Source organism: Palaemon carinicauda, chromosome 22 (assembly GCF_036898095.1).
Source record: "Palaemon carinicauda isolate YSFRI2023 chromosome 22, ASM3689809v2, whole genome shotgun sequence".
In the NCBI taxonomy this organism is placed as follows: Eukaryota; Metazoa; Arthropoda; class Malacostraca; order Decapoda; family Palaemonidae; genus Palaemon; species Palaemon carinicauda.
Genome location: NC_090746.1, coordinates 105828045 through 105838733, shown reverse-complemented (window position 1 = coordinate 105838733; position 10689 = coordinate 105828045). Strand labels below are relative to the sequence as shown.

Below are 10689 nucleotides of genomic sequence, written 5' to 3'. Positions count from 1 at the left end.
AGGTTTTATCCTGACAGCTAAAGTCATGAAACATAATGGCTGTGTTATGCTCTTATTAACTTCATCAAAAGCCTCTAATTCATAAGTTTGTAATGGTTTATCAGATTTTAGAATTTGGTAAAAATCATGTTGTTTCAATCAAATATTTTAAAATCTTTAAGCAGCTTGTATTGTAGAAGGTTATAATGTCAAATGTACAGGTTTTGGTACTATCATTTTCATTTCTAGTAACGTTGTATGCACTTGTGTCAGTGACAAAAACATCAAATTATTTTGTTATGATCTGTGTAATGTAAGTAGTGGAAAATCTAATGTAAAAGGATTGTGATTTAATGTGCTCCAGACATATTTATGCTCATTTTGACGTTAATGTGTAATTGATGGTAACTATTATTTCAATTTTTTTTTTCATAAAAACTCCAAGTTCAAGTATAATTAGGATATTGAATTAAAAGATTTATGATAAGTGTACTTAACGTAAGTGTTTCAAGATATTTGGTAAGAGGGTCCTTTTTAGGTCTTGCGTTTCAGAGCTTATTATTATGGCGAGATACCTGGGCTCTCTGAAAAGGTGCACAGCTCGATTCATAAATTCCATTTTGTTTCTTGTCTCGTGTCATTTGTGCCCATGACATAAAGAAGGGATAAATAACACTTTAATCATTTTTAGATGAATTGTGTAATAAGTTTTTGAATATGTTATTGTTGACGCAAAAGCTGTCCAGTTGTAGGTGCGTGTGTTTGTTCTTTAAAACGTGTGAAAACTAATTTGGTATGTAGTATAGGTTTCTAAATCGTTAACAAAAAAATCTCGTCAGGTTTGTGTGCTTTCAACTTTACCTCTTCCTTTCCATCTTTTAACGTTACATCCGCCTTTCCTCCCTTCAACTTAACCTCCTCTTCTCCAGCCTTCAATTTTATCTCTTTTTTTTGCCTTTAACTTTACCACCTCCTTTCCTATTTTCAACTTTACTTCCCCCTTTCCTGCCTTCAACTTTACCTCCTCCTTTTCTGCCTTCAACTTTACCACCTCCTTTTCTTCCTTCAACTTTACCACCTCCTTTTCTACCTTCAACTTTACCCCCTCCTTTCTTACTTCCAAATTTAACTCCTCCTTTCCTACTTTCAACTTTACCTCCTCCTTTCCTGTCTTCAACTTTACCTCCTCCTTTCCTGTCTTCAACTTTACCTCCTCCTTTCCTGCTTTTAACTTTGCCTTCTCCATTCCTGCCTTCAACTTTACTTCCTCCTTTCCTGCTTTTAACTATACCTTCTCCTTTCCTGCCTTTAACTTTACCTCCTCTTTTCATGCCTTTAACTATACCTCCTCCTTTCATTCCTTTAACTATACCTCATCCTTTCATGTCTTTAACTTTACCTCCTACTTTCATGCCTTTAACTTTACCTCCTCTTTTCATGCCTTTAGCTTTACCACCTCCTTTCCTGCCTTCAACTTTACCTTCTCCTTTCCTGCCTTTAACTTTATCTCCTCCTTTCCTGCCTTTAACTTTACTTCCTCCTTCTTTCCTGCCTTTAACTTTACCTCCTCCTTCTTTCCTGCCTTTAACTTTACCTCCTCCTTCTTTCCTGCCTTCAACTTTGCCTCCTCCTTTCCTGCTTTTAACTTTACCTTCTCCTTTCCTGCCTTTAACTTTACCTCCTTTCCTGCCTTCAACTTTACCTCCTCCTTTCCTGCCTTTAACTTTACCTCCTCCTTCTTTCCTGCCTTCAACTTTGCCTCCTCCTTTCCTGCTTTTAACTTTACCTTCTCCTTTCCTGCCTTTAACTTTACCTCCTTTCCTGCCTTCAACTTTACTTCCTCCTTTCCTGCTTTTAACTATACCTTCTCCTTTCCTGCCTTTAACTTTACCTCCTCTTTTCATGCCTTTAACTATACCTCCTCCTTTCATTCCTTTAACTATACCTCATCCTTTCATGTCTTCAACATTACCTCCTCCTTTCATGCCTTCAACTTTACCTCCTCTCTTGCTTTTAACTTTACTTTCTCCTTTCCTGCCTTTAACTTTATCTCCTCCTTTCCTGTCTGCAACTTTATCTCCTCCTTTCCTGCCTTAACTTTATCTCCTCCTTTCCTGCCTTAACTTTATCTCCTCCTTTCCTGCCTTAACTTTATTTCCTCCTTTCCTGTCTTCAACTTTACCTCCTCCTTTCAACTTTACCTCCTCCTTTCCTGCCTTCAACTTTACCTCCTCCTTCCCTCCCTTCAACTTTACTTCCTCTTTTCCTGCCTTTAACTTTACCTCCTCCTTCCCTGCCTTCAACTTTACTTCCTCTTTTCCTGCCTTTAACTTTACCTTCTCCTTTCCTGCCTTCAACTTTAACTTCTCCTTTCCTGCCTTTAACTTTATCTCCTCCTTTCCTGCCTTTAACTTTACCTCCTCCTTCTTTCCTGCCTTTAACTTTACCTCCTCCTTCTTTCCTGACTTCAACTTTGCCTCTTTTCCTGCTTTTAACTTTACCTTCTCCTTTCCTGCCTTTAACTTTACCTTCTCCTTTCCTGCCTTTAACTTTACCTCCTCCTTTCCTGCCTTTAACTTTACCTCCTCCTTTCTTGCTTTTAACTTCACCTCCTCCTTTCATGCCTTCAACTTTACCTCCTCCTTTCATGCCTTCAACTTTATCTCCTCCTCTCTTGCTTTTAACTTTACCTTTTCCTTTCCTGCCTTCAACTTAACTCCTCCTTTCCTACCTTCAACTTTATCTCCTCCTTTCATGCCTTCAACTTTATCTCCTCCTTTCCTGCCTTCAACTTTACCTCCTCCTTTCCGGCCTTCAACTTTACTTCCTCTTTTCCTGCCTTTAACTTTACCTTCTCCTTTCCTGCCTTTAACTTTACCTTCTCCTTTCCTGCCTTCAACTTTAACTTCTCCTTTCCTGCCTTCAGCTCTACCTTCTCCTTTCCTGCCTTCAACTTTACCTCCTCCTTTCATGCCTTAAACTTTACCTCCTCCTTTCCTGCCTTCAACTTTACCACCTCCTTTCCTGCCTTTAACTTTACCTTCTCCTTTCCTGCCTTCAACTTACCTCCTCCTTTGATGGGTACCTCCCCCTTTGATGGGTACCTCCTCTTTTTCTGCCTTTAACTTTACCTCTTCCTTTCCTGCCTTTAACTTTACCTCTTCCTTTCCTGCCTTTAACTTCACCTCTTCTTTTCCTGCCTTTAACTTCACCTCTTCCTTTCCTGCCTTTAACTTCACCTCTTCCTTTCCCGCCTTTAACTTTACCTCTTCCTTTCCTGCCTTCAACTTTCACTGCTCCTTTCCTGCCTTCAACTTTCACTCCTCCTTTCCTGCCTTCAACTTTACCTCCTCCTTTCATGCCTTAAACTTTACCTCTTCCTTTACTGCCTTCAACTTTACCTCCTCCTTTGAAAGGTACCTCCTCCACTCCTGCCTTCATTCTTCCTTCTTGCACTCCAATCTCTTATAACTTTCACTTCAAAATGTACCAGTAGTCTTCCCCGGGTTGCACTTGGGAACTAAATGACCTCACAGGCTCAAGAGCTTGGTTATATCCTTAAATTAAATCCAGTCTTCCTCATAAAAATTCGAATCACAGAATTCCACGTCAATTTTTTTTCTGTTGGTAGCAAAGCAAATCGGTTTTAAGTCACCCTTACTGTCTCAGTTGGTTATACATCACACATCGGTTTAGCAAAAGGATTAAAATCGTGTAAATTTAGATCCCTAATATTAATATCTGATTTACTTGTGATAATAAATTGCAGATATGGATTATTGAGACTTTATGCCGAGATATTGTTAAGATTTCCACTGCAAGGAATGAGGAATTGCTCTGCTAGTATTGAGTGAATGATGTGAGATTCTTATGGAGAACTTAGGTAGTTTATTTGCCTATTTTCTTTTAATAGATCATGTCGCAAGGTGGGTAAGGGAAGTCATTTTAAAATTGGGGGGGTCAGTGTTTTCTTAAAGTTAGACTGAAAGGATTTTAGTTACAGCTATCTTTATGTAGATGTGTACGAATTAAGATAGAAGGTCTTTCAATTAGAATTAGGGTGAGTTTTGGATTGTAATTTACGTGTCTTAGCTTATGGAGAAATTGTACTAAACTAAGTGAAAAGGTGTAAATATCCTCTATTCATTTAGCAAGTACAGCACTCAGTTAGTCAGTTTAAAAAAAAAAAAAAAAAAATTTTCAAGAGAGTAGAATCCTCAGCTTGAATAAGCAGAACATGTAGTAAATACTTTGCTTACAATGTAAAAAATGTATTGAGTAAAAAAATCGCTCCAAAATTTAGTAATTACCTAAATATTATAGATTTTTTGAGATAGCTATGTATTTAACTAAAAGTTTTAAATTTTTATATGAATTTACACATTTATTATTGAAGAGCATATTATTTTCTCGATATTAGTTTTGAGTTATTAATAATGTGATTTGCTGAACTATCTAAGGAGAAAACTTCAGTCATCTTAGTCACCGAAAAAATAATAGATTATAATTTATATTTTCGTCCAGAGATTTGAGTTTGATGCTTCGCTCTTTATTATTATATATTTTCCTAACACTAATCCTCGTGGATAGAAAGTATAATTCTTGGTCCTGTGTTTCTTTATTATGAAAAAGATTCTATTTTCATAGGTATTCTAAATAAAAGTACGTAATGAATTTAACATTGTTAAATGTCATAATGTTTGTGAACTACTGGGTATTATAGATAATTAAATATTTAATAATGTAAAGATATATTTGCTTTCGTTGGTAATCTTCTTTTTTTCAGCGGTCTTACACTGTAAAGTACTTGGGAGCTCAGAGACCCACTTGTTCCAAATGATACTAAAATATTATCTTTCATTTAATATCTGTTCATCTTGTGTCCGTTTTCAGAAGAGACTGTTATACTCGGCGAACATTATCTCCGTCTGTCTCACTTATGTCTGAGCTCATTTTGGCAACTTTATAAAGAAATTTGAAACTTCATTTCAGGTTGGGTTAATCTAGTCTACTGAGGGACTAAAGTCCAGAAAGTATCAAATTATTTTGATTACTAAAATTAGCTTGATCATAACTATTTTGACCGTAAATTGTTGTGATATATTAAATTACTCAGGACCTGCGTAAAATACATAATGAATAAAGAATCGTCTCCTTTGATTATTGGTTGAGGATACATTAGTCAGGAAATACAAGCTCGTGATAGTATAGTAAGAGATTATAAGATGAGTGTATTATGAATAATTATAAGATAATGATAGTATATTAATGGCTTATAAGCTGAGGATAGTATATAATAGTAAGGTATTATAAGCTGAAGATAGTATATGGAAGGATCAAAAGCTAAGGATAGTAAGAAGTAGGGTTAACTTTTTTTCATTTTATAGGTGTATAAGACATAGCCTTCTCATATTGCATATTTTGTGGGTATTGGTTTTAGGCCTAATTTTTTTTCATTAGGACTTATGTCAACTGTGGATTAAAACTTAATCCACCTCAAACTGTAGGTAAATATTGAATTGGAGTATGTTTCTTAAAACTGCCATCTGCACGTATAAAGCAAACCATTTTCATAAGTTGTTTTAATAGTTTCATTAACTTCGAGAAGTGTTTCAGGTTAAACTCGCTTTCTAGGGTTTGCATTTGAAAACTTTATTACACAGCTAAAGTGATTCAGGTGTCCATGTGTAAGGTGAATGCGTACTTCGGTCCGATCTGACTGTCTGCTGGGAGGAGTAGCAAGGATGGTCGGGGCAGTAGCCTTGCACGTCTTCTTCTCTTTTACCTGACTCAATCATGTGCATTAAATGGGACGGGGCAGGGAGGCACCTTGGCATTTGTGAATCTTGTCTGCTTTTCAGTGAGCTTCAGGTGTCTGTAGTAATGGATCGTTCTGAAATTGCACAAAGACCTTAAAATGACTCTTTTGCTTCTTTAAGATTTTTATTTGCTTTCCATTCTAGAATTATCCTTATTTGTTCATGTCCAAGTGTATAATTTCATGTCATTATAGAATTAATGTAGCTGTAATCGCTGGAATCTGCTTTATAAAGAAGTGAATTGTTACATAAATGTTTTACCATTAACTTCAGGAGAGCTCTAAACTATTACTGAAGTCTTTAAATTACAATCCTGATATCATTGTTGTAAAATTATCAAAAAAAAAAAAAAGAGGGAAAAGGAAAGCATTCAAGGGCCTAGTAACATTGCTTCCTGAAAAAGCTAACTTTGCATTAAGTTTCTGGTTACTAGGTGGGACAGGGGTTGGCCTTGGTGGGCTTTCCTTTTCCTTATTAATAATTTTATCTTTCTATTAGAGAAAGCACTACTTACTTACACGATCATAAAAAATTTAAACCCAAATGCTGAGCTTCAAATGCACCAAGCAGTTGTTCATAAAAAGAAAACGGATACTGACCAGAAAATAAAGAAAACCAGACGTTTTGTCAGTCACACACCATAATGGTTCAAGGGTGACTCTTCTAAGTCTTTCTTGGTCGGATTGTGAGCTTTGTGTATGACGAACGTTAAATTTTCTTTGAATCTAGGGCATTTAAAGCTTTCAGAAAATGGGGTCTTATGAATCTGATGCATATATGTCATTGACTTCATAGTGTTTGTATTTCAAATGTAAAGAAAAAAAAAAACTGATTACACTGAAACCTGTCTCATGTTTGGCATTTGATCTTCTACAATAAAAAGTCTTAAAAAATTTCCAAGTTTTTCTTCAGACAGTGTTAATTGGAAGCCTTAGTTACACATCTAGGTATACTTTTCTACCTACAATTTATATCTAATAGCTTCAAGATTGAATGAAATTCAGAGGCTTTTGAGAAATATTAACTAATGCAAGTAAGGCCATTATTATCATGACTTTATTCAAGATGAAACCTACTTGACAGTCAGCTGGATCAAGAAGTGACTTTAGTCCAAGATGAAATAGGAGACAGTTCGGCCATCTTAACTATGTACTTTATATTCATGAAACACTGGCACTGCTGCTTTCATCCCACCAGTGGAGGAGTGAACAAACTGTATATGGGGAGTCGACTACAGTCCAAATGGACAAGTGACTGGTTAGGAGAGAGGACTATTTCATGAACCTTTTAGCTCTTTTTCGGGGGGAATAAGGCATTTTGCTGGTGCTTGAAGAGGTAGGGGGCCGCTTAGGGAGAATACTCGGTCATATGAGGTTTAATATAAGGAGAATACTCCTTCATTGGATTTTCGATGCTAATTTTTTTTTCGTTTTCTTTTTGTTACCAGGGTAAACTAAATTAAAGAATGAGAATACTTTATATGAATTTTATTTTTGAATTCCTCCGATATTACAAAGTTATTGCAAAGTTATTATTATCTTTACATGGTATACTAAAAAATATAATGATCAATTAGAAGATATGTTACATAAAGGAAATTAATTTGTTAATAATAAGAGATACTTTATAAGTTCTGTTTCATAAAAAAAATAATTGGCATACACGAAACTGTTTAAAATACAAGAAGTAAGAGTTTTTAATGATAATTTATGGCAAAAAGTGACATACCTCTGCTAATAGTATAACTACATATATTGAATAAGTAAAAGTAGGTAGGCCAACATTTTGACGGAAGTAATATGTGCATCACTGACTACTTTAATCATATCCTAGATTCATTTGGTCAGAAAGCAGGAAAATGTTTACTAAGGATATTGTGAAATGGGCAGTTGATGACTAATTAGAATTAACTTCACTCACACCAGAAATAAGGCATCTTAAGTTGAGTAATAGTTTAATTCAGCACACCAGAAATAAGGCATCTTAAGTTGAGTAATAGTTTAATTCAGCAAGGTGGTGTGGACATCAATCTATTCTGAATTTCCCCTTTCATTAATGGTAAGGCCTAATATTTTTCTTATTTTCTTGTACGAGAGAGCTCGACTCTGGAAAATTTCTGCTGAGCAAACTATTCTATTTGCCCAATAGAGGCAAGCAAAAGTCTGAAAGACAGTGCCTTTAGTATTGATATTACTCAAAAGGTGAGCCTATGCAAATCAAATTAGGATTTTTTGGAAATAGTCTACTGAACAAAAATTGTTCAGAGAATCATAAGACGACTACTATATTTTTATCTCAGCTTTGGGAAATGAACATTTTCTTAGGCTTCAACACTTCTTATGAGTGAAGCAGATTTTGTGCGTTTCTCAAAACAAAGATAGAAATATAAGTCACGAGTCTCTGAACCTTTGTTCAGTAGACTATTTCCAAATAAACCTAGTTCCATTTGTACAAGTTCACATTCATAGTAATATTGATACCAAAGGCAACGACAGACACTTTGCTTGCCTCTATAGGTCAAATGAGGTATTTCTTGGAGAGTCAAGCTCTATTGTATATGATTGGTCTTACCTATCTTTTTACTTTTGAAAATAAGCAAAATCTTATGCTTTACCATTAATGATGGGGGATATTGAGAATTAATAAAGCACACACCACCTGGCTAAACTCCATAATTGCTCAACTTATGACATCTCATTTCTGTTATGAACGAGGAAGTTAATTCTAATTAAATATCCAAATATCTTTTACACAACATCATGAATAAACCTTTCCAGTTTCCTGAATATAATGATCCTAGGATAGGCATAAAGTATTCAGTAATTCCCATATTACTGACGCCAAAATGTTGGGCTATCTACCCTTACTTATCCAATATACGTAGGTATACTAATGGCAGAGGGATGTAATTTCTTGGCCATAAATTATCATCAAGAACTCTGCCTCCTGTACTTTAAATATTTTTGAGTATACCAATTATTCTTAAGCAATAGAACTTAACAAGTAGATCCTATGATTTACAACAAAATATTTGAAATAATCATTCTAACAATGTACAGTTATGAGTTATAAACATCTCAGTTAAGTTTTAATGATTAATATTTGTACCTGATAAAATAGTAAATAACAAAACATAGTACTTTGTTGTACAAAGAAAGCAACTGGTTTCAAGCATTTAACATCAGCTTAATTGCCATTTTCTATTTGCATCCTATTTATAAGAAGTTATTTTCTGACTTGCAAAGCAATTTTACCTATAAAACTCCTTTGGATAAGGTTTAAATGATATAATCTAAATATACATTCCATTATAAAAATTTCAACCACAACATTACTCCCTAAATCTGTAAATGTTATTTTAAAAGTACTAACCTTTAAAATGCTCCTTAAAAATGCAATGATTAATAGAATAGCGCAATCATTCATTAAATTGCTTTAAACCCATTGATTTCTTTATCTTCCCTATAGGTAATTATTCCTCTCATATTCCAAAGTAATTGATCATGTCGTAATTATTTCTGTTCCTACAAAACAGTGCCTTCGTTGCAATTCCTAAACCCCTTTCAGTTCAGCTTAAGTATCAAGAGCCAGATATGTCTGAACATTCTCTCTACAAAATATCAATCTTAACCTTTTCATCAAGTACAACTAAATCTTTAAGCATTTCATGAATAATCTTGGAAGTTTCACATTAAAGCCACTTTTAGAACATCTATTTTAAGAAATATTCCTTGAATGTTGATTTAAAACTACTTCACTGATAGTTTCCTTCAATTACAACTACCATAACTCAAATCAGATTACTATTCCTATCATCACAACATTTAATATAAATTGAATTCGTAAATCTAACAAACTACAACTTATTTACTATATCCTAGACTAGAGTACGAGGCAATTAATAACATCTTTTGTATAAAGAATATGCAAAGCTTAAAACCAGTAGACGAGCTTTTATCCCTTGAATATCAATTTTGTCACTAAAGTTTTGAAACAAATTCCAGTTCACTACATGTACTAAAAAAATACAATCATCTGCTGCAAACAAGAAAATTAATATATTTTGGGAAAATTATTAATCAAGCAAATATTACTCAAAAATTGATATAAAGTTTTGAGATTAAGCTTACAAACACCTGAGGGAAAATAGTTTCAAAACATTCTTAAGTTATTTTGAAACGCATCTATTCTTTCTATTGTGGATATAACCTTAATACAAACATATGAGAGAGAGAGAGAGAGAGAGAGAGAGAGAGAGAGAGAGAGAGAGAGAGAGAGAGAGAGAGAGAGAGAGAGATAATTTTTCATCATTAGCTAAGTTATAACTTTAGTTGGAAAAACAGGATGCTATAAGGCCAATGGTGCCATCAGGGAAAATAGCAAAGTGAGGAAATGAAGTAAGAAAACACAATACTGTAGTGTGCCTGAATGTACCCTTAAGCAAGAGAACACTAACCCAAGACAGTGGAAGACCATGTTACAGAGGCTAATGTTGTTCTCCACGAAGAGCAGTGTACCATAGCTAAAGTCTCTTCTAACCTTACCAAGTGAAAAGTAACATCTGAGCAATAATGCAGTAGTTAACCCTTTCTAATGCTTAGCAACACTATTTAAGGCCTTAAATACAGTGATGCATTTCAGAAACATTCAAACTTATTCTATTCATGACTTTCGTAGAGAGAAGCTAGAAACTCCTAAGCACTTTTGTAGATTTAGAGAAAGCTTATGGTAGAACACCAAGAGAAGTGTTGTTTTGGTGCTTGAGGAAGAGGGAAGTCCCAAAGTTGGTTAGAAGGGTCGAGATGTACAAAAGAACAAGGACAAGTAATAACAGCTGTTGGGGAAACAGAAACCTTCGAAGTTAGTGTTTGACTACACCACGGGTCAGCAT

General features: G+C 34.7%; 2 protein-coding genes across 2 annotated transcripts; both read right to left on the bottom strand.

Moving 5' to 3' along the window:
- Positions 1-917: 917 nt before the first annotated feature.
- LOC137616011 (ctenidin-1-like) lies at positions 918-1337 on the bottom strand. Its single transcript, XM_068345691.1, has one exon. It carries the CDS (start codon positions 1335-1337, stop codon positions 918-920), a length of 420 nt encoding a protein of 139 aa, XP_068201792.1.
- A 1287-nt stretch (positions 1338-2624) lies between these two features.
- On the bottom strand, positions 2625-2951 carry LOC137616010 (cylicin-2-like). The gene has a single exon (XM_068345690.1). The coding sequence runs from the start codon at positions 2949-2951 to the stop codon at positions 2625-2627; it is 327 nt and encodes a 108-aa protein (XP_068201791.1).
- Positions 2952-10689: the final 7738 nt, after the last annotated feature.